At 40.5% G+C, this 24,344-nt stretch overlaps 1 protein-coding gene across 1 annotated transcript; it reads left to right on the top strand.

Moving 5' to 3' along the window:
• The first annotated feature begins 1,285 nt into the window (after positions 1–1,285).
• LOC310869947 (engulfment and cell motility protein 3-like) lies at positions 1,286–19,741 on the top strand. The gene is made up of 11 exons (XM_083780938.1): positions 1,286–1,388; positions 6,060–6,125; positions 6,228–6,278; positions 6,617–6,661; positions 6,745–6,983; positions 9,229–9,392; positions 11,759–11,871; positions 14,987–15,066; positions 15,786–15,866; positions 16,673–19,637; positions 19,676–19,741. Exons 2-10 carry the CDS (start codon positions 6,062–6,064, stop codon positions 16,874–16,876), a joined length of 1,041 nt encoding a protein of 346 aa, XP_083637064.1. The 5' UTR covers positions 1,286–1,388; positions 6,060–6,061; the 3' UTR covers positions 16,877–19,637; positions 19,676–19,741.
• Positions 19,742–24,344: the final 4,603 nt, after the last annotated feature.

Here is a 24,344-nt window from a genome sequence, read left to right as displayed (position 1 = left end):
AGCTGCTCATTGACATCCATTGTAGAAATCTTACGAGGAAATTATCGCGATGACAATTCTTAACTCGCTCTTATAACCACATTTTCGATCGTACCAACACCACAATCGCACATGGTGTACCTCAATATCTCAGGCCACTCACAGCGAAAAAGATATTTGCATTCGACTTTTACTTTTTGCGATAGAGCAATTTGTTCAGGCATAGTTTCCCCCCATTCAGGACCATTGTAAAATAGCAGACTTTCAAGTTCATATCGCGCCACTCCCAGTCATAGTGCTGGCAGTCTTTTACACTTCCACAGCTGAGACATATAAGGGCTTAATTACAGGGCTGAAATTAAAGTTACAAGATCTCAATGAGTTGCTCTGCGATACCTTGTGAGCTTGTAGGTCTGCTATTTGTGCAATTGGCTGGCCTTTACACAGCTCTCGCAAGAGCACGCACGCACGCACACACACACACACACACCCTGTCTTCCTATTGGCTGGCCTTTACACAGCTCTCGCAAGCGCGCGCGCACGCACGTTTATAAAAAATAAACTTTAATAAAAATGAAAAAAATGAAAAAATAATTAAAAAATGAAAAAATAATAAAAAATGAAAAAAATGAAAAAAAAATATAAAAATTTAAAAATAAATAAACATGGAAGCGACTGACAAAATACGAGACGTAAAGGCTCGGTTCAAATCTCTAGTTGGATTTTCTTGGGCGTTGTTATGGTTGAATTAGTGTAAACCCTTCACGTCCCCTTCACGTTTGGATTAATCGTGGCGTCAGGGTAAGAAACTTACATAGCGGAAACTTGCGCTGTTTCTGAAACGCGGTGGGAGGGGCCCAGTGTGTGACCTCATCTCGGAGCTACAGAATGTGCGTAGGGAGAGGGAACATATGGGGCTACCAATTAACCAATGTTGAAAAGATGTCATTGAATCAATGTAGTTTTGTGGTCGAATTTTAATGATTGAAATGCCAACATCGAAGCAATGTTGAATCAACGTATGCTGTTTGTCACCCCAATCTTCTTACTTGCGGTTTGTACCAAATGTGCAGTCACAAAACATCTACAAGTCACTATACAAGGAGTGGAGCGGTCCAAATGTCCCCCCCTACTTAAACGAGCTCTAGTGGTATGTTCCACACACACACACACACACACACACACACACACACACACACACACACACACACACACACACACACACACACACACACACACACACACACACACACACACACACACACACACACACACACACACACACACACACACACACACACACACCCCCACCCACCCCCTTTCCGGAAGTTTCCGCTCGCTCAGGAGCCTCAGGTTGCTGGCTGGCTTTCGTCTGTCGTCCCCCGGATTCTACTTTGAGCGCTTTTGCAGTAAGTTTGGCGATATTACTTTTATATTAAATGTGTTTAGTCTTTAGTGACATAACTGCATTCTTTTGTGCATATGCTGCAGCTTGATAGCTGAATATGTGATGTAACATAACGGCCGTACAGGGCTACACAAAACGCGCGAGAAATGCCTGGTGTAGCCCGATACAGGTGACAAAGATTAACGTTTTGATTGATTGATTGAAATATTTATTAACAGTTTGTAGAATTTACAGTACATTTTAAGCACAAACTCAATACAAAGACTGTCAACTGTGAGTGGACGACCCAATTAAGCATTACACTTGTTTACAACAGGGTCCACATTGTTCAATTCATCAAAACATTTAGAGACATACAAATAGACACTTCTATGTAGCTAAAGAACAGAACAGGAATTCATCATATATAGGAAGCAAAAAGGGAAAAGATACATATACAGTGAGGGGAAATGGGGTGGGGGGGGGGATTCAGATTTTACAGAGGCCAGTTTCGAATTGCAGCCATCCGTAGGTGCCCTTTGAGAGCGGTTTTGAAGGAGTCAAGGGATTCACATGTCTTAATGACTGTTGGTAGGGCGTTCCACATTTTGGTGGCATAGGAGCGAAAATAATTTAGTCCCTTGTTTGTGCCGAATCTGGGTTGTACATGGTTTGTTGCACTCCCTCTGGTGTTGTGGGTGTGGACTTCGTTTACATTAAGGAAGTATTTAGACAGGTACATGGGTATCTTGGTGGTGTATCGAATCTTGTGGACCAGACCCATTGCAAGATGCTGTACTCTGTCGTCGACCCTAAGCCATCCCAGCCTGTCAAAGTGGGCAGGGGTGAGGTGGGTTCGGGGGGTGAGGCCAAGTAGGAGCCTGACCAGTTTGTTTTGGGAGGTCTGGAGCCTTGTTTTAAGGGCCTTTGAGGTGCTGTGGTACCAAGAGGTGGATGCATAGTCAAAGAAACCTTGTACGAGGGCTCCTGTTAAGGTCTTCAAGGTGTTTTTGCTGACCAGTGAGGAGATCCTGTAAAGGAATCTTGTTCTTTGATTGACTTTTTTGATTACGTTGGTGGCCATCTTATCACCGGAAAGATTGGCCTCCAGGATGGAACCTAGGTAGGTAATTTGATCTTTTCGTGTGATAATATTGTCACCCACTCTAACCAAGAAGCCATCTGCCTTGCTGAGATTACTATTTGATCCGAAGAGGATGGATTCAGTTTTTCCCAGGTGTAAGGATAGTTTGTTATCAGCAAGCCAGGTGCAGATTCTACCGAGTTCAGAGCGTGAAAGCAGATCAACTTGAAATCGCGTCTCCGTCGTCCTAGTAACGGCTGATGTTCCATTGTGGTCCTACACGGACCCTACACTGCGTAGCTGTCCTCGTCAATGCCAACTTATCAAAACATACCGATCTGATTCTCGTTTGGAATAAGAAGCGTCGGGGAGACGGAAGGACACTCGCATTGCGTTGTGGTTGCACACCCTTTAGCCCTGTATTTTGTTGTTGTGATTGTTGTTGAGAAACAGGAAGACACTCGCATTCTTCCTGTGACTGTCTATGTACAACAATTCGTTTTATAAATGCAACTATGAGTAAACATGTGTCACATACATTAACTATGCAGCCCATGTAATGCGTCAATATAAACGCATCGATGAAAGAATAAATACATACCGTAAATAAATGAACGTTTTTTTTCTGACGGGGTTCGAACTTGGTCCTCCGTTTGTCGGCATAAAGTTCCCCAGTCATGGAACATATGCCTACTACAGTGAGCCATTCTAGCCATGACAATTTGTAATCGTAATCAAATCATAGGTTATAAAAGCAGCCATCACAACTCAAAACGAACTGGGAACTAGATCAACTTGAAATCTCATTCAGATTCACACCGATTTCCAAAACTGTTTAATAAGCCTACAGATTTGTTTTTAACATCACCATCTCACCATCATCACCTATATAAGTTCACCTTATGGTAATTAATGTTATACAGGCCACATAGAAATAGTAAATATGATGCATGATAGGTTAAAGTAACAATTTCTTTATAACATGACCTAAATATGCCCAAATGCCACATTACACTGACGTGACTTGGTCAGTCAATGTGTTCCAAATTATCAAAGCGAATGGTGCTAATGTTTCAGTTTCACACACAATATTCTGCCCATTTAAAGCGTCAAAATAAACCATCAACGGATGACTGAATAAATAAATAATTGTCAACATCTCACAGGATTCGAACTCCTCCCAATGTCAGCAGGAGCACACCAGTCTGAAGCAAAGCCCAGTGTGCCATTATGTGCACTTCATCTCTGAACAGTAAATAACTCATAGAGTACAAACCCAGTTATCACAACTCAAAACAACAGACAACAGAATAGATTAACTTGAGATATCAACAACACTGAATGACTGAGGCCCCTGGCTTAGGGTGCATATTTAGTTTAGACTAGTCAATGGTCTACTCTAACCAATGACTAGTCTAAACCAAAAACTGTCTAAACTAAGTACGGCACCCCCCTGGCTCCTCTGTCTACCTTTATTCCTTCTATCCCTATTTCTATTTGGTCTTTGGCATCGTTTTTGTTTTCAAAAAGCAAGATTCTGTAGGCTACGATGTTTTTTTTATATTTTATTGTTCTCACTTTCTGATTGATTTAAATATTTATTTCAGTTTGCAGAAACTCTGTCGTCGATCCTAAGCCATTCCAGCCTGTCAATGGGCAGGGGTGAGGTGGGTTCAGGGGGTGAGGCCAAGTAGGAGCCTGACCTGTTTTGGGAAGTCTGGAGCCTAGTTTGTGAAGGGATTCGAACCCCTCCCTTTGGCAGCATAACGTTTACTAGACCTGGAGCATAATCCAGCACACCGTTCCTAGCAACAATATTGTGCAATCATATTCAAATGATGAGTATAAAACCGTGCAGCCATGAAAAAAAATGGGACATGGACCTATAGATTAAGGTGAGATCTCATTCACCACAGGCACATTTATTTCCAACAAGACTGTTTAATAGCCTACAGATTGGTTGCATATCTCCAACCATCATCATCACCTAAATTCACCATTGGCCTATAGTCATTGTTATACAGGCTGCTCAGAAATAGTAAATAATAAATATGACACGATAGGTTAGATTTGTTTTCAAACATGAGACTAAATATGCATGGCAAAGTGTTTGAGAAGCCAATGTGGTACCATTTACAAATGATTGAATATTGAAATTATTGAAACTAATGTTAAATTTGTTCTTTGATTAATATTTGTAGACCTATTACAAGTCTAACACAAAATCAGTGTCAATTCACATCTGCATACTGCACATATCAAGCCAATTCAAGGTACACACGACAACTTTCAATCACCAACACAGGATTGTACTATATTCTTACCTATTATTTATTATTATTATTCCTAAAGGAGTTTTTAAAAACATTTGTCCATTTAACAGTCCATAGACTTTGGCTGGGATGTACATTTATATACAGGCTCTTTTTTAACAAACATTTAAAGTCCATACACTTGGCTGGCCTATGATGTAATTTCGGAAAGCCAGGCATTGGAGTGTCCATCAGAAAGTGAGAACAAATAAAATATAAAAAAAACATCGTAGCCTACAGAATCTTGCTTTTTTAAAACAAAAACGATACCAAAGACCAAATAGAAATAGGGATAGAAGGAATAAAGGTAGACAGAGGAGCCAGGGGGGTGCAGTACTTAGTTTAGACAGTTTTTGGTTTAGACTAGTCATTGGTTAGAGTAGACCATTGACTAGTCTAAACTAAGTATGCAGCCTAAGCCAGGGGCCTCAGTCATTCAGTGTTGTTGATATCTCAAGTTAATCTATTCTGTTGTCTGTTGTTTTGAGTTGTGATAACTGGGTTTGTACTCTATGAGTTATTTACTGTTCAGAGATGAAGTGCACATAATGGCACACTGGGCTATGCTTCAGACTGGTGTGCTCCTGCTGACATTGGGAGGAGTTCGAAACCTGTGAGATGTTGACAATTATTAATTTATTCAGTCATCCGTTGATGCGTTTATTTTGACGCTTTAAATGGGCAGAATATTGTGTGTGAAACTGAAACATTAGCACCATTCGCTTTGATAATTTGGAGCACATTGACTGACCAAGTCACGTCAGTGTAATGTAGCATTTAATTTGGGCATATTTAGGTCATGTTATAAAGAAATTGTTACTTTAACCTATCATGCATCATATTTACTATTTCTATGTGGCCTGTATAACATTAATTACCATAAGGTGAACTTATATAGGTGATGATGGTGAGATGGTGATGTTAAAAAAAAATCTGTAGGCTGGCTTATTAAACAGTTTTGGAAATCGGTGTGAATCTGAATGAGATTTCAAGTTGATCTAGTTCCCAGTTCATTTTGAGTTGTGATGGCTGCTTTTATAACCTATGATTTGATTACGATTACAAAATGTCATGGCTAGAATGGCTCACTGTAGTAGGCATATGTTCCATGACCCAATTTACTACTAAAATGTAATGTGATCCATTGGTATACAAATTAAATCACCCTGTCAGTGTCATGTTTTGTGTAAATGTTACAGCATTTGTTTCCCCCTCTAGACTTCTTTAGAGGAAACTACCACCAGTTTGATCCAATGCAGTCAAGCTATAGTGAAACGTACTGATTTTGTTTCTACAGGTATGTCGGGATACTGCTCAGGGGAGTGCAACACACCCCCTGGTCTTCAACGACGTGCACAAAATGGTATGTCATTGTATTCCTCACTAAGGAACCCAATTTACTACTGAAATGTAACGTGATCCATTTATACAAATGTAATCTTTTTTTTGCATTTTTTCCCTCTAGACTTCTACCACCAGTATGATCCAATGTCGGTGGCTGATCACGGTTGCAATGGTAAGTGAACAAGACTGTCATGTAACATTTGTAGACATTTTCCAATCTATGTGTGACAGGTTGGATCTCTTCGAATGATGGTCATTGTTCACTTCTTGTCCACCTCTATGATTGATTGAGTACAGTTATACAATGTTTAAAAGCCCCCAGAGCTTGTTTCCATTGTGGTCCTGTATATTCAATTCATCTGTATGAGTTCTCTCCTGATTGGATACTGAAAATGCCTTTTCTGTTTACTAAAGAAAAATTAATTGCTGTCACACACACGCACACAAACGTCTAACCTTTCCAAATGTGTGCAGTGATTTTTAAGTTGCATGAATGTTTGTGTTTTACAGATGGAACCACACAGATGGCCGGCGGTGACGGGCAGCTTATGAAAGGCAAGTCTATTGGACATAGTGTAATTCCTAATGTGTCATTTGCAGGTTATTTTCAATTCATGATTTTCAATTTTCTTCTGAAGATCTTGCCATCCAGAAGATGACTTCAATGCTTGCTGAAGTACTTGTGGTGGTAAATGATCTGTCCAGGGATGTGCAGTTCATCAAGAAGGAGTTGGCTGAGGGCAACGTGACACCGGGTGGTACCCGGGGACCAGCCAACACACATTTTATGCTCCCCTTCCAGCTGCCAATTGCCAGTGAACACGACTTCAATGAGGCAGAATCGTTACTGATGGATCAATCAGTCCGTCAAAAGATGGTAAATTATTTGACAGACTGAACTGCATTAATTTATCAAATGTGGATAATTTCAGTGCGGTCTTGCTCATTTTTCCTCAAGGGGAAAATATGTTTTTAGCCCTATAGCTACTCGAGTACAATTCTAGTCTACAAACTCAAAATTTGTCAGAGCTTGTAGATCTGCTAATTATGAAAGGTTTTGAAATTGTTCAAATATACTGTTTACACAGACATGACCAATTGGGACAGAAGGCTTTGTGAGGTTTGGGGAATAGTGTGAAATTGAGTGACAGAATCGGTCTGGATCTACTTATTAAGCCCTGGCTAAAGTATGTGTGTAATAATGTAATAAATGACCAAAACATTCATCATTATTAGACATACAGTACATAGTATTTATAATGATAAATGCATCAAATCTTTTTTTTATTAGGATTTATATATTTTTGTGCTTGTTTTGGCTGGTTTTTCGAGGGGAGATTTGACTTATTTATCTCCAAAAGTTGGCTTGTATTTGGGTTGTGTTCGGAGGTGGGTTGGCTTACTTCTCTCATGAGAGATGGCAACACTGCTTACCTGACTGCCAGTTTGAGAGCCCGTTACTCACATTCTTGGTTTAAGAGGTTTATTATTCCAATAAGCACATCTTCAAATATGTTCTGATCACATCATTTTAAAGCTCACATTCTGTACTTTCATAATCTGTAAAGAGAAGATTTTAACAATGGATACTTGTGTCCTACAGCAATGGTTCTCAACCTGTGGGTCTGAAGAAGAACTTTTAAGTCATTTTTAATACCTCGGAAAGAAAAGAAAAGCACCCCTAACTGTAATCAACACACAATCCGGGAGCTACTGTACCTCTGTGTCTCATTAGTTGTTGCTATAAATGTAGCAACATTAAACGGCAAGCCCAAATAGGCAACTATACTTGTTTAGTAACTTTATAGAAAAGAACAAGCCCAACATTGCTTATAATAAGCACAGACATGGCAACACTGATTACAGTATTTTCCATTCCTGATCTAACGTGTGTGTGTGTGTGTGTGTGTGTGTGTTAGGGCATTCATCAAAAAATCGATTTATCGATAAACGAGTCACGAGTCGACTCGCAGCAGCGCGAGTCGAAAGTTGAGCTTTTTTTTTTTTTTTTTCTCCCCTTTTTTCATTGCATTCAGAACGCGCCCTTAATTAAAAACCAAATGCAGCTGTGTAGGCTATGTGGCTCTCAGCGCGCGGTGTCCCACTATTGAGACTGGCTGAAGTCTGTTTGAACTGCGCTGTGTCAGAGAAGTAACAGATAGAAGCACGCAAACGTTACCCCCAAACGATATCCCCCTCACCTCCGTGCTGGAAATATAACGTCTGGGTTCCCGAGGCTACATGCATGCTGACGCAATGACTGTCTGTTTCTGGCTAAGCTTTACGCGCAGCGCACATGAACCTCTCCGTCTCCGGTCAGTGCGGGTTGTTGTTTATTTGCATGGCTCAGAAAATGAGTAACAAATGAGAACGTTATCGAGTTGTGGAGGAGGAGGAGGAGGAGGAGGAGAATAATAATGTCATATCTCTCATTGTGTTCTCGGTGCTGCTGCTGCGCTGTGTGCCAATACCACTACTTTACCTGGATAACATCATCTTTTCATTTTGACATGATTCACATGAAATAATAATCCTGTACCGGAACCGCGTGTAGCGTTTGGTTTCATTAATGCGATCGTCACAAAATAGCCTACAGCTGCTGCTGCTAAAGATACAAAGATTGGACATTTTTAAACGACGCAAAACTTAGAATTCCCCTCTTGCGTACCAGTGCCACGTGTCCCGCGGACCGGCACCGGTGTTTGGGAACCTCTGATATAGATGATACATGCACTGTGACTGTGTCATATTGGAGAGGCCACTGAATGCGCAGTGCTATGTTTGACATGCTCCGTATTTGAGCGCGCGGCAGCTCCACCCGCCCCTGTTAAATCCCCCCCCCCCGCGCGTCCGCCCCCCCCCCCCCCCCCCCGCCGCCAGAAACGATAAATCGACTTATCGATAAATTACTGTCCGACAAGTCGACTGGGAAAAATCTCAAGTCGTTAATGCCCTAGTGTGTGTGTGTGTGTGTGTGTGTGTGTGTGTGTGTGTGTGTGTGTGTGTGTGTGTGTGTGTGTGTGTGTGTGTGTGTGTGTGTGTGTGTGTGTGTGTGTGTGTGTGTGTGTGTGTGTGTGTGTGTGTGTGTGTGTGTGCGTGCGTGCGTGCTCTCGCTCCATCAGGTGATGCAGGTGGTGCGTGAGCAGATCACCAGGACCCTGTCCAGTAAGCCCACCTCTCTGGAGCTCTTCAAGAACAAGGTGAACGCTCTGAACTACAGCGAGATCCTTAAGCTGCGGCAGACGGAGCGCCTCCACCAGGAGGAGACCCTCGCCCCGCCCGTTCTGTGAGTGGCAAGAACACTAGCCTGGGGGGGGGGGGGGGGGGTTGTACCATTTCACTAGAACACTAGCCTGGGATGAGGAGTACCATTTCACTATAGAACACTAGCCTGGGATGAGGAGTACCATTTCACTATAGAACACTAGCCTGGGATGAGGAGTACCATTTCACTAGAACACTAGCCTGGGATGAGGAGTACCATTTCACTAGAACACTAGCCTGGGATGAGGAGTACCATTTCACTAGAACACTAGCCTGGGATGAGGAGTACCATTTCACTAGAACACTAGCCTGGGATGAGGAGTACCATTTCACTAGAACACTAGCCTGGGATGAGGAGTACCATTTCACTAGAACACTAGCCTGGGATGAGGAGTACCATTTCACTAGAACTAGCCTGGGGGGCGTACCATTTCACTAGAACACTAGCCTGGGGGGCGTACCATTCCCTAGAACACTAGCCTGGGATGAGGAGTACCATTTCACTAGAACAGTGGTTCCCAAAGTGGCATCCGGGGACCCCTAGGGGTAATTGAGGGAGTTCCAGGGCGTACCTAGCTCAATTAGACGTATTTAGGAACCAAATGGACCCTTACTTATTATGGGTCTGTAACTCAGAGAGTGTCCAAATGGAACCAAATGGACCCTTACTTATGGGTCTGTAACTCAGAGTGTCCAAATGGACCCTAACAGGTCCATTTGGTTCCATTTGGACACCCATTAAATCAGGGGATCCGTAGCATAATGCGTGTGAAACTGGCGGTCCATGAAATTAATATGTTTCTGAATCACTGCTAGAGCCGTAAAAATCCTCCCTTATCGAGGTCACTGGCATATAGTCACTGGCCAGAACGTTCCACCCCTATGGAATGGACCTTTATAGACGGTGGTTTGTCCTGCCATGGTGCTGTGCTGTTACAATGTAAACACCACTGGCGTATTGTCACAATATGCTGACTGTCCATCCAAATTATTCAGTGGTTTCGGGTGGAAAAAAACCAAAACGGTTGCATCGTTCAAAAATGGCAGATCGAGGAGCGTTGCAGATCAGCTACATTTACCCATCCTATAACAACTAGGAGCAGTGCAGTGTTGTTTTTGGCAGCAAATTTCTATTTTAGTTTTAGTCATAGTCTCTTAAATAGTTTTCACTTAGTTTTAGTCACCTGGAATGTTCTAGTCGTTTAGTCGAGTTTTAGTCGACTAAATGTCATACGATTTTAGTCGACTAAATCTACAGTTGATTTAGTCGACTAAAATGTGTTTTGACAGGCCTTGATGTCGTTGTAAGGACATATGTTACACTTTGGTTGCATGCTGAAAATAGCAGATATACAATCTCACAACGCGTCGCAGCTATTTTCAGCATGCAACCTAGCATAAAACTGGATCTCTTGTCCACTAGTCCCTTCCTAACATTTTAGTCTAGTTTTTATTTGTTGACGAAATTGTCAGTATATTTAGTCTTAGTTTTAGTCATCATAGATTCGTTTTTATTTAGTGAAAAAAGGTAGTCGACGAACATTTTTCGTCTTAGTTTTAGTCGACGACAACAACACTGGAGCAGTGAGCAGCTTTTTCTGTCAGTGCTCCATTTGATTGGAACGAACTCCAAAGGTCCCTAAAAATCAGATCTCTGCCTTCCCTATAGGTCAATTCAGGGAAATGATTTCCAAATGTCCCTAAAAATCAGATCTCTGCCTTCCCTATAGGTCAATTCAGGGAAATGATTTCTAGCACTTTTACTCAACAATGTAACTGTTTTAATTTATTCTCATCTCATCTATTATAGTTATTTTAGCTTTGGACACTTTCTGTTTTACAATTCATATATTTTTATATTGCTGTATTTAGTGTATGTTGTTGATTTTGTGTTTTTGTATTTTCGGCTACATTGAAAATGAGGGCCTGCCCCTCAATTGTACTCCCAAGTTTAAATAAAGGTTATGATGAGCTTATGGCCAATGGCAAATCACATCTTCATACGATGAAGTAGGGCGTTAATTTATGAACGAACACAAGATGTTAAAATATGGAGGTACGACGTTTCTGCCGGACGTGTGCCTGTGCGTGCGAGTGTATGCGTGCGTGCGGATTCCAACAACTTGGGATGCCCAAAGAGGAGGTCAAAAGGCTGGCAGAGTATTGTTCTGTCTCTGCTGTAATTGTCAGCCGCCACACATATGGCGGAGACGCTGCTGCTACTTATACCCATAGATAGAGTACTGGGTGACATGCCTGTCGTAGCATGAAAACACATGCCATGGTTTTGTAAATGTATAACCTTACTGCACCTATAATATGTGTTTCCTTGTATGCATCTCCTTTTTGTGTGTGTGTGCGTGCCCGTCCGTCCGTCCGTCCGTCCAGTGAGCTGAAGGAGCGTTTGAAGCCGGAGCTGTTGGAGTTGATTCGCCAGCAGAGACTCAACAGGCTGTGTCAGGGAACGCTGTTCAGGAAGATAAGCAGTCGACGCAGACAGGGTAACACGCGCAGATGCACACGCCGCGCACATACACGCACACACAGACGGACACACACACACACTAAGGTTACCACAGTTTACTAAAACGAATACAATAAAAAAACATTTTATCCAACTAAAATAAGATAAAGAAAACGACACTGTATTTTGAGTGTTGACAAAACGAAAGTGCTGTTTTTAGTCCTATTATATTATATTTCATACATGTCTAGTATTTTGGGTAGATCCATCTTCCACTTTCTTAGCAGTGCCAGTTTTAACTGATTTTTTTGTAAATTACAATAAAACATTGTTTTAAATAAACTAAAACGGCAAAAAAACGCTTTTAAAAACGTACCTGCAGATAAGCTGTGGTACTGCAGGCTGTCTCCCAATCACAAAGTGCTTCACTACGGAGACGTGGATAAAGACGCAGACAGCCCACCAATAGAATCACTGCAGGAGAAGAGTGAGTTACTACCCACCAATAGAGCGTCGCAGTCCCGCCCCCTTTCATGACGACGCCAGGCCCAGGAAATAATTCTCAATGCATTTTACTCATAGACATTTCAAAACGTATTTATTTAAAGACCTTATAAGCGTCGTACAAACCCAACTCGAGTCGTGACAACTCATGAAATTAAACACAATATGTTGGACCAAACAAATAATTACAAAAAATTACAAAATTATAATTACAAAAAAAGTGTTGTAACCTGTTTTCTTCTTCTTTCTAATTATTTTTTCGTCCCTAAATTTTTTGTTTTTTGTCATGATTTGTCACAACTCGAGTTGGCTTTGTACGAGGCTCAAAAGGTCTGTAAATAAATACTTTTTGAAATGTCTATGAGGAAAATGAACGGGGAATCATTTCCTGGGCCCTGGTAGGGGGCGGGACTGCGACACTATAGAATCACTCCAGGAGAATTAGTGAGTGACCTGCCCTGGAATCATGGATACCATCTGTTCATTACTTGCGCATGCAGAGCGCGCAAGTAATAATTTCGCCCGGTCTGTGTGCACCGTGCCAGCCAACCTGCCACTTGATGCGTATGCAAATAAAAGAGCAAATTTGTGCCTGGTTTGCTGGGACCAGATTACATAAATGACCATATGTCTTGCGTCATCATTTAGAGCTAGTCATACGTATACTATATACATAATCAGTAAAATAAAATAAAATAAAATAGTACATGGTGTGTATATGTATGACTAGCTCTCAATGATGACGTAAGAAATATGGTCATTTATGTAATCTGGTCCCAGCAAACCAGGCACAAATCTTAAAGTTTTATTCTAGAAAGAGAAGAAATATATACTTTCAGAGGGGACCACTGACCTAAAGAACCACTGAGGAATCAGGAATGACAGAGAATATGATATAGGTTATGTTTGCTATAAAAGAAGATATTTCCATTGAAATAATTCAAAATGAAATCAGGATATTAGAAAGAGTAGAACACGTATGCATACATGTAAAAGATAAAGATCTATATATCATTCTTATGTACAGATCACCTAAAACAGACCTTTCGAATTTTAACACATTTCTCTAAAACATGGTAAAGTATCTATCATCTCCGACTTCTGCAATTATGATAATAGGAGATTTCAATGAAGACCATTATACTGAGAAAAATAGAAGTATAAAGACCTTCATGTCAAGATTAGGCTTTAAACAATTAAATACAAATCCAACTACAGATTACGGAAGTATTTTAGATCATGTATATTTTAACAAATGTGAAAGTATTATTACAAAAATTGAAGTTAGAGACACATATTACTCTGATCATGATTTAGTATTAATATCACTATAGTCCAAGATGAAATACATTTCAAACAATTGACAATTTACAATAAATAATAAAATAATTATACTGTATTACATATTTTAATTCAGTTTATATACCTTTTTTTCATCACATATCAATGATTTATTTTTCTTTGAAAAACTAAAAAGTGATCTAGAATATTTCTAAATTGATAAAAGTGTATTTCTTATATAGATAGAAACTTGAACCATACTTAATAATACTATGTGTTTACATGCATAAAGTAGATAGGTAGCAAATACACCTAATAATTAGACATTTCAAACGTTCCTTCACAGAGATACTGAGATTCCACATTTACAGCAGTCGAAAGTACTTGCGCTCTCTGCTTGCGCACTAGTTGGCCATTTATGGCCTACTAGTGTGCAACAAGCAAGTATGCACTCGACAGAGTGCAGTTCTAGTTTATACTGTTTACTCCTAGCCTGGGTTCCAGCCTGATCGCCTGCGTTCTTCTGTGATTTGTCTCGTCACTTCGCTACTCGGTCTAGCCAGCCTCCTGTTTGTCTCATATTTCATAACGTCGCATATAGAGGGTATACGCATGACATCATCGCACCTGGAAGTTATGCGGGAATGCCCACTGAGTGGCAAAAAACTACTTTCTGGTCTTGACAGCCCATTTATCCAAACAGAAAAGTCCTGTCTGATTGCATTATCTGCAAAGTTTTTGTTTCATAAAAATCCACCATAGAAACATTACGAGCTACTTTCTGTCAAGAAATGCCCTGCATTTGATTATTTATTAAGTGTCAGAGTTTGGAAGTGCTTGTTTTCAGTAACACAACATTTCGCTGCCTCCTGCATTATGTGACATTTAGAAACAGCAGGACGGTTCTAGATGAGGGGGTGTGTCCTGATGGGAAAATCATGCATGTGCATACTCTCTAATCTATTACGTATCCACGTTGTTGCTGATACGTCATCAGCCAGCGCCACTATCTGTCCAGGCTTTCTCACTGTTGAAAAGATTAGCGCCAGTTCGAGACTCGACAAAAAGTAAACACTAGTTTGATTCACTAGTAGTCCACTATGTCAGTACAAAAGAAACTGCCGCCCGTGTGGGGTGAGTTTAGTGAATGATGAAGTATTTTATCATCTGGTGAAAGAAATGCAAATGGCACTCCTTTCCATGCCATGCCGGAAGGCAGCGTTCAGGAGAATTGCTTTTGAAATCCATGTCGTACGGGTCTCGACGGGTCTACAATTTGACCCTGACGACTGCTGTACTTTCTGTACTCTTCCTCTCTCTAATTGCCATTCATTTTCTTTCTTTCTTTCCATCCTATCTCCTCTCAGTTCCCGTGGCAGACATCAAGGCCTTGTTAACGGGTAAAGACTGTCCTCACATGAAGGAGAGCAAAGGCAAACAGACCAAGGTGAGCACACTTCTCCTCCACACTTCTCTATGCTATGATGACCTAAACTATGGCTAAATATATTGTCAACAAATTTAAGCTAGACTAAAACGTTAAAACTAGTAGAACTAAGACAAGTAAAATGTTATGCTTGGTTGCACGCAGTGTCGTGCTCCGACAACGCATTATATAAAGTCATATGACCGTTAATCAACTAAAACTAAAGCATTTTAGATGGCTAAAACTAAATCAAATGTAATCTAAAGACTAAGACTAAAACAATATCAGATTTGCTGTCAAAATGGCACTTACTGACTGACACCCACCCAGAGCTCCAGTTTGTAACAACAGAAAGCAGTTGTACCGGTACCCTACAGTGTGATGGCAAAATGGCCACCATTGTAAACTATGAACATGGTCAATGATTTGCCATTGTCCAGTAGTACGCAGCGTATCATATATTATATCATACGAAATGTACGAAATAAAAAGTGTGCTGTAATTCATTGTAGTTAGTGGCTGTAGCCTAGCCTTAACCCATTCAGTGGTGTTTTAAGGATTATACTTTTAGCTATTGAAAAATAGTAGATCTACAAGCTACGAGCCTTGAAAATGTGGTGCGAATCTTTGAATATTTATTTTTTCAGAGCGAGTTTTAAACACAAATCTTTGCTTCTGGGGTAGAATCTGAATCTGGTCTCAGTCCTAAGTGTGTGTGTGTGTGTGTGTGTCCTCTGTAGGAAGTGCTGGATTCAGCGTTCAGCATCATGTACGACGTGGAGGAATACAGCCTCAACTTCATCGCCTCGTCCAGAACAGACGTGAGTCCAGCTGGGTCCAGTGTTGTTTTTGGGGGCAGTCATAGTCGTTTCCCTTCAGTTTTAGTCACGTTTTAGACACCTGGAGTGTTTTAGTGTTAGTCTAGTTTTAGTCGACTAAATCTACAGTTGATTTAGTCGACTAAAATGTATTTTGGCGGGCCTTGATGCCGTCGTAATGACGGACGTTTCTTTTTCACTTGCTGAAAATAGCCGATCTACAAGCTCACAACGTGTCGTGAGTCGTGACACGTTGTGGACTTGTAGATCGGCTATTTTCAGCATGCATGTGTAAAATGACTCGAACTGGATCTCTTGTCCACTAGTCCCTTCCTAACATTTTAGTCTAGTTTGTATTTGTTGACGAAATCATCAGTATATTTAGTCTTAGTTTTAGTCACCATAGCTTAGTTTTCATTGTAATTGTAATGTAATTTTCGTCAGTGGAAAAAGTTAGTCGACGAACAGTTAAAATGAGATAGGGAGGTTGGGCCGGCTAACTGCAAATGAGCATTATTGGAAATGAAGCATTATTATTCCATAATGAGACAGCTCTGAATATGACACATCACTGCCCCCTGGTGGTTTAACATGTGAACACGTAGATGATTGCTGTAGTTCTCTGTTGTTCTGCGTTTGTAGTTCTGCCTGTGGACGGACGGTCTGAGCGTGCTCCATGTTGTTGCTCTGTGGTTGTTGTAGTTCTCCTGTTGTTCTGTGTTTGTAGTTCTGCCTGTGGACGGACGGTCTGAGCGTGCTCCATGTTGTTGCTCTGTGGTTGTTGTAGTTCTCCTGTTCTGTGTTTGTAGTTCTGCCTGTGGACGGACGGTCTGAGCGTGCTCCTGGGGCGCGACATGAGCAGTGAGTCGATGCGCAGCGAGCTGGAGATCAAGCTCCATGGAGATCAAGCTCCGCCTCCTGGACCTGGAGAACGTGCCCATCCCCGACAACGCCCCGCCCATCCCCAAACCGCCCAGCAACTACAACTTCAACTACGACTTCAGCCAAGCTGAATAGTAGAAAAGTGTGTGTGTGTGTGTGTGTGTGTGTGTGTGTGTGTGTGTGTCAATTTTAAAGGTGTGCGAAAACGTCACACCTGTTGACTGTCATTAGGTAATTACTGTACCACATAAACTGACTGTTCTTGTTCAGACTTCTTTTCTGCGTCGGCTTTTCTCGTTTTATTTATTTTTTTATTCCCCGAAAAAAAACTCAGCAAACGCATTATTAGGTTTGCTAATTATTTCTTAAATCAAAACTGTTTAATCGTTAGTTGATAAGAAAGTGGACTCCTTTGACCCATTAATCAATTCCCTTTTTATTCCTATTTTTTATCCAAGAGAGGTTTTATTTTTATATGTGCAATAGCAGCATAATGGAGAGGATTCTTCAATCGTAGGCTATATATAATACTGTAGGCCACCCGCAAGTCTGTAAAACAAACAAATAATACAGACAATAGGCCTACTTAAAAAAGAATATAACTTAAATCAATGTAAAAAAAGATTATAAAATAGAATGTGTTTTAATATTAGCCCCAGAGAGGCATGGACTTCATAATGCATTGGCATATTAGCCACTGACTGACACGTGATTTCTCCATTTCCCCACACATTTAACTCATTTTGGTGTTAGCATTATGTTATGCTTTAGCTATTGAAATATAGCAGATCTACAAGCTCGTAGCGCGCCACCGAGTGCGCGCTACGAGCTTGTAGGTCTGCTATTTCTTTTTAAATCGAAGAACGACTGACGACTTTTTCAGAAAACTGTAATTTTCAAACAGACATTTTTAGAATGGGTTAAGCTTGTTTGTTGTGTTCGTGGCGCACACAGTCACGGACGTCTGCATATAGTTGGGGCGCATCCCCGGGTTTGATCTTGTAGGTACTAAAACTCTAAAACTACTGTAAAATAATAATAATACTAATGGGTACAGTGGCCTCCAGGCCATGTTATGGAGGCTGCATGGCGAGCAGTACAACAAGGTACAAGGAGCTCTCCAAGCGACGTGGGTTCAAATCAGGACCAGGAAAGGCTGGCTATATAACCCACCCGGATGGCAAGCATGGAATCCTCTTGGCGTTTGCGTAAAGGACGCGCTGTGATTGGCCACTGCGCTTGTTGTGCCAGAACATGATTTCACTATTCTGTGCCTGTATCGGGTTGCAACTCCAACGGGGCAGAGTCGACTTAAAGCGAACTTCGCAAACGTTTGACGAGGCGCTTTAGCTCGCTCGGTGGTGTCTCTCTCGTGGGCTCAAGTTTCGCTTGAGACGGCGTCCCTCCGTCACGGACTGGACTTCTGGACTTTATCCCCTACTCCTAAACTAGTAGTTTCAAGTTTATTGGTCATTTAAAATAAACACACCTTATACAATGTTTTTTTGTTGACCAAAAGGGAGTGTTTGGCAGAAGCCTCAGCTTATAATGCCAGCCCTTTTAATATTCAAAATAGCTATAAAAAGGATAAAGATACAACAAAAAAACAAAACAGACAGAAAAGCAAAACAAGCATAACAAAACAAAAACAAGACAAAACTAAAAACAAAACTTACAACCACAGTAGGAGGGGGGGGGGCGTGACCATTTACTCAAACACGAAGAGGATTCCATGCTCCCACCCAGACCAGTCAGTGATTTTCTATGCAATCAATAATGTAATCTTTATATTCTGTTTATAGTCTGTTCTTCTCAGGTGCTAATTGATGCACAACGCTTCCCCAATCATTTGGTTTTTAGTGGTGTGGCTGCTGTGGCATGAGGTACGCGAGGGTCTCTCTCTCTCTGCATTGCCTGGCAACGGTAGTACTGTACATGCAGAAAACTGCAGAAAAAAAAGGACCGTTCTGCTGAAATACATTTTTATGGTACCTTCAAAATGTAATGTCCCCTTTAGTATATTGGGTAAGCTTATGATGCAATAATGATGCACCCAACTGTCCTGGACTTGTGCAGTTGTAGGAATGTATTTTCATGACGTCGCTTTGTTTTTGAGGTGTTTTTGGGTCTCTTATGTATGGATGCAGACCCCCGGAAATTCATGGTTTACATCTTTTTATTTTCTCTTTTTTTCATTTCTTTTAAATTATTGCCCTACTTCATCATACAAAATGTGTGAAAATAGAGACTCTACAAGCTCAAAACGCATCGCAACATTTGAGCTTGTAGATCGGCCTTTTTTTTGTTTTTGTTAATTGATCATAAAAGGTTTTTCAAATTTAAATTTTTGAATGCAGGACTTGAGTATTGATTTGCTACACTGTGTGGTATTTCTGAAAGTAAAAGAAAACATCTGTAAGTTTCTCTGTATATTTATTCATCTTTTTCACTGTATGGTTTCACCATACTGTATGTGTGTGGGTGATTCATTCATGCCTTGTTTAGCCTAGTGTATAATCTGTATTATAACAGTAGATCATCAAAAAGAGCTGATCTACAAGCATCTATATTATATTAGGGGTGGGACGATATTCGATACGATATTGATACCTAGGGTGCCGATTTGATCTATATTGCGTTTCGAAGTTACTTTGCTTTTATTATAGGCCTATACTTTGCGATTCCATTTTTATATTGTGGCATTAAAAATTGCGCTATATCCATGAATCACTTCTTTTTTTTGCCCACAGCTAATTTATATGGCACCTTTTACCCAAAAGCTTTACACCGTCCGACGGCCAATGGAATCAACGCAATTAAGGCACCAACCTGCTCAAGAGAGCAAATGAATCCATTCTGGGCGGGAACCCCTGTTGGTGTTTTAAGGATTATGTTATAGTATAGCTATTGAAAAATAGCAGATCTACAAGCTTGTAGGTCTGCTATTTTTTTTTAAATTGTGAAAATGTGCCTCAAATCTTAGAATATTATTCTATCAGAACTAACATTTTTAACTAAAATCTTTGTTTCTGGGGATTGGGGGGGGGGGGGGGGGGTCCCTGGAACAACATATTTTCAGATGGGGGTCGGCGGTCAATTTCATATATTTTTGGGGGTCCTTGGCATGAGAATGTGTGAGAACGAAAACATGGGGTTTTTCTCAGAAAACTGTCATGATTTAGAAGACATTTGTAGAATCGTTCCCAGGTCAAAATGGGTTAAATGAGGGTTAAGTGTCTGGCTCAATTAAGGATCACCTTGACAGTGGGGGAGTCCCACAGGGATGGAACTGTGAACCTTACCGTTTCCCAGGCGACCACTCACTCTACCTCCTGGAGCCTCTGCCATGCTTGCTTGTCCCTCACTATCAACTGAACACATTCCCTGTGAAGTTCCCTTTGAAACCTTTCCTTTGCTGTCAAAATGGCTGACCTGACATCAATAATAACAACAAAAAAGAAGAAAAAAATAAAGAAGTTGATTCACACTGAAGACAATGATGTTTTTTTTCCCCCTTCTCAGGTTGCAGCATTTATATTTGGTGCTTTGGTGATTTCATTATTGCTTAAAATAGTCCATGGGCTCAGACCAGGATTTTCACTAGTGAGGGACATTCAAGGTGGCAAATGTTTTTTTTATTTAAATAGATAATATTTCAACATGATAGCAGTTCCCAAGTGGTAGCTTAGTTGCTGTTATCAGCCTTCAAAGACACCAACTATGGATTCACAGAATGAAAAATCGCCTAACAGTTCTTTGAATAAAACATGCCATATATGGAGCGTGTCTTGAGTGTGTAGGGTTTCATTAGGTCAGATCAACATAATGGAATGTCAGAACGGGTCAGCTCCATATATGGAGATCTAAGGGTGGCAGCGGGGGCAGTGTCTTTACAGGGTTTGGTGAGGTCTGGCCATAATATGGAGCGTATCTTGAGTGTACAGGGTTTGATGAGGTCAGATCAACATATGGAATGTCAGAACAGGTCAGCTCCATATGTGGAGATCTAATGGTGGTAGTATATGCCTTGTTGTGGTAGGGCCATTATACTGTATGTGCCTATTTCCAGGCTCCATCAAGCCAGTTACAGTTATTAAAATCGAGTGACAGACATAATCATAACACCAGAATTGCAAGCCTCGGTCATTTATCACTCCCTGCTCCAAAAACGAACCTCCTTAAACAAACAACGTTATGTATCGATCAATATCATTTTGGAACATGTTACCACCTCACATTAATATAACACAACATACATTATCTTTCAAATATGCTTTAAAGGAACACTTGCTACAGCTGACCACATGACCATAATGTTATTCTCATTATGTTGCAATTAATTTTATAGAATAAATTGTTATGTATTTTCATGAATTTACCTTTGTTGAATGTATTTGTAATTGCCGTAGGCCTATGTATGGACATCTTTCTAGGAACCCCAAGAGGGTGACATCTGTCTGACATCGGTCATCTGTTGACATTTTTGTCTAATAAATAGGCCTGTTCTGTTCTTTAGCTACATAGAAATGTCTATTTGTATGTCTCTAAATGTTTTGATGAATTGAACAATGTGGACCCTGTTGTAAACAAGTGTAATGCTTAATTGGGTCGTCCACTCACAGTTAACAGTCTTTGTATTGAGTTTGTGCTTAAAATGTACTGTAAATTCTACAAACTGTTAAATATTTCAATCAATCAATAAAAAAAAGCCTATTAATTTAATCAAACTGCATTAACTATAACAGAGATACTACTAACCAAGCTTAGCTATCCATGTCAACATGCTCTATAGGAGTCTCAATAACAGGTATAAGTAACGTTTAATGTTTAGTAATGTTTAATGTAGCAGAAGAGGCCATTCATCGAACAGAGTTTTGCACAATGTTAACATCCCAGATCGATTGAAATATGAATCTACTGTGCTGTGCTACACCATGATATATTAAGAGTACAATAACATTCCATTGTGAATAAAAACGTATTAACCACAGTGTAATGCTAAAGGTTTCATCACAGGGCTGTCTGCTTCATGTAATAAATATAATTAAAAGTGTTGTTGGTGACAGTTATATGGGTCACGTGGTGCTACTATAACCCACGTCACTCATAGTAAAGTCAGCTGTTCGCGAGGCGGCATTTCATGAATGGAAGGAGAGAGGGGTTAGTTACTATGCTGTGATTCACTGTGGTAATGTTCTCTAACTTTAATAAAACATAACAAAAGCAGCACCCTGGCCTGGAGCAGTGATTCTCATGCAGACAACGAACGACTAAAGCAAGCGAGTCTGACAGCTAAAACGTTTCCCCGCTTTAGCCTCTCGGCGTCATACGATATAGACGCCATACAACTTAACTTGTGTATTGTGAATCAATGGATGGAGTGCTATCCTTACTTTCATGCAAAGCACCAACTTCAGTGTTTACGGACTGACGACCTATAATAACAATAGGCCTATAGCCTACAATAGCACAGTGAGTCACAGACTGGGGGGTCCGGGGACCCCCAGTAGGCCTATCTACCTGTCAGTTGCTGGGGTCCGGGGACCCCCGTTAGGCTACTGGCTTATGCCAGCCAGTGGCAGTGGGCATATAGCCTATACGAATGATCCACGATAGCACATGGCTAATTAACATATATTTAAATTAGTATGCAAATTAGCCATGCGGCATATGCCACATGGAAAGAGTGCACAATGCGTAACATAACATAGCTTACTCGTTTTTCATTGCATGTCAGATAAGACAACATTACAATTTACAATGTAGGCATTTAGCAGACGCTCTTAATCCAGAGCGACTTACATTAAGCAAGAACAAAAAAGCATGGGAATACATGATACAATGATACAAACATAATGAAACATTACTTACACACGATGCTTGACTTGAATGAATAACATACATATGATACTACCATAGAATACAAGTGTGATGCCGCCTACCGAACACCATCAGTGATATTTTATTACTAATGAATAAAAAAAAATAAAAAAAAACAGTGCAGTAATATTTTTTATAGTAGGCCTAGGCCTATATACAACAATTTAGGCCTAGTAAATATATCATATATCATCAAATAAATGTTTAACAAAATATTCTTTATTTTGGGGTCTGAGAGGCTAGATTTAATTGAAAGGTGGTCCATGGCTCATATTCCTCATAATGTCAATTGATTATATATTGATATGAGAAAGGTTTAAAACCACTGATGAGATATTTCTGCCTGACAGCAACGATATAATTGCCTATATAACATTTAACATAATATAAAATGCAACTGTATTAGGCCTACTCACATTTTTAAACCAGGTAGGTTTACTTAGAATAGTTAGAAATAGTGCTTTTTAGCTTGTAAACATAATATAAAATACAACTTTTTAGGTAGTTTTAACTTGTAGCATATAAATCGTAGCTTGTAATGCCCATTAGAGCTATGGACCAGAGCTAGACTACACCATGATATATTATTAGGAGTCCAATAGCGTTGCATTGTGAATAAAAAGCCAGCCACAGTGTGGTAGGTTTCAGTGTGTAATGCTGAAGGTTTAATCACAGGGCTGTCTGCTTCATGTATTTATGATTAAATAAACGTGCATTCTGGTATTGTGAATCAATGATTGAGAAAAACATCAGAGGGGTTTGAACCCGTGAAGTTATATAAAGTTAGTTTTCAAAAGTCGGGTGTTTAGACCGCTAGACTACTGAGGACGCTGCCAGGAAGGTGACTAAGTTCTCTATTGACTATTTAAGCCCTGACGTAACCCGCTTCCGGGTCTTACTCAAGAAAGCTCCACGTCATACATTTTCTTGTTTACACTTTACGGTTACATTAATAATTCTACTCGAGTTGGAAGCATTAAGACCCATTTTAACCCTCAATGGCTTCCTTTCTGAAAAATAACGTTATTGTAAAAAATAAAAAAAATAAAAAAGATTCACGCGTTCAGAATCATATGTAGCTATAGAGGCAGACGGGACCCGGATGTAACGTAAGAGGACTACAATATGACTAGGCCTACAAGAAAATCGCGGCAAAAAACTCGCGGGCGTGGCCCCACGTCACACCGGAAGGAAGTGACGGCCCACTTCAAATACGGAAGAGAAACGTGGCGGGGGGTTTGGTCAGTGTTTGTTGGAAAGTTGCCACGTCACCATGTCCGTCGCCTCGTCGTCGTGTCTGCAGAAGGTATGTTAAATGTTATTTAATACTTAAACGCTGTTGTTGTTGTTCAAACATCTGTTATCACTTTATATGATGTTACTTGTTGTGATGTTTATATATTATGTTCGAGTAATTCTGTAACACCGTGTTCCAGTAGCCGAACGGTTAATGTCGGGGGTTAGTGAACCAAAGGGCCCGGGTTCTAGTCCCACTCGAGGACTGAGAGTTTTTCTGCTTTCTTACAAAAAAACACATTTGTTTTAGCATCTCGTCGAGGTCCATTATTCATTCAGCATTTGTTGAGCCTCAAATGGCGGTCCGTGGCTCAGATACTGAATGAATAAAGGACCTCAACTTGAAGCAAAAACAGTTTTGTTTGTTAAGAAGAAAACAAACTCAGTCCTCGACTGGGAAGTGAACCCGGGCCCCTACGTTCA

Source organism: Protomyctophum parallelum (assembly GCF_964188405.1).
Source record: "Protomyctophum parallelum genome assembly, chromosome: 13".
In the NCBI taxonomy this organism is placed as follows: domain Eukaryota; kingdom Metazoa; phylum Chordata; class Actinopteri; order Myctophiformes; family Myctophidae; genus Protomyctophum; species Protomyctophum parallelum.
Note: the sequence above shows the minus strand (reverse complement) of the source record. Positions and strands in the feature narration are given on the sequence as shown.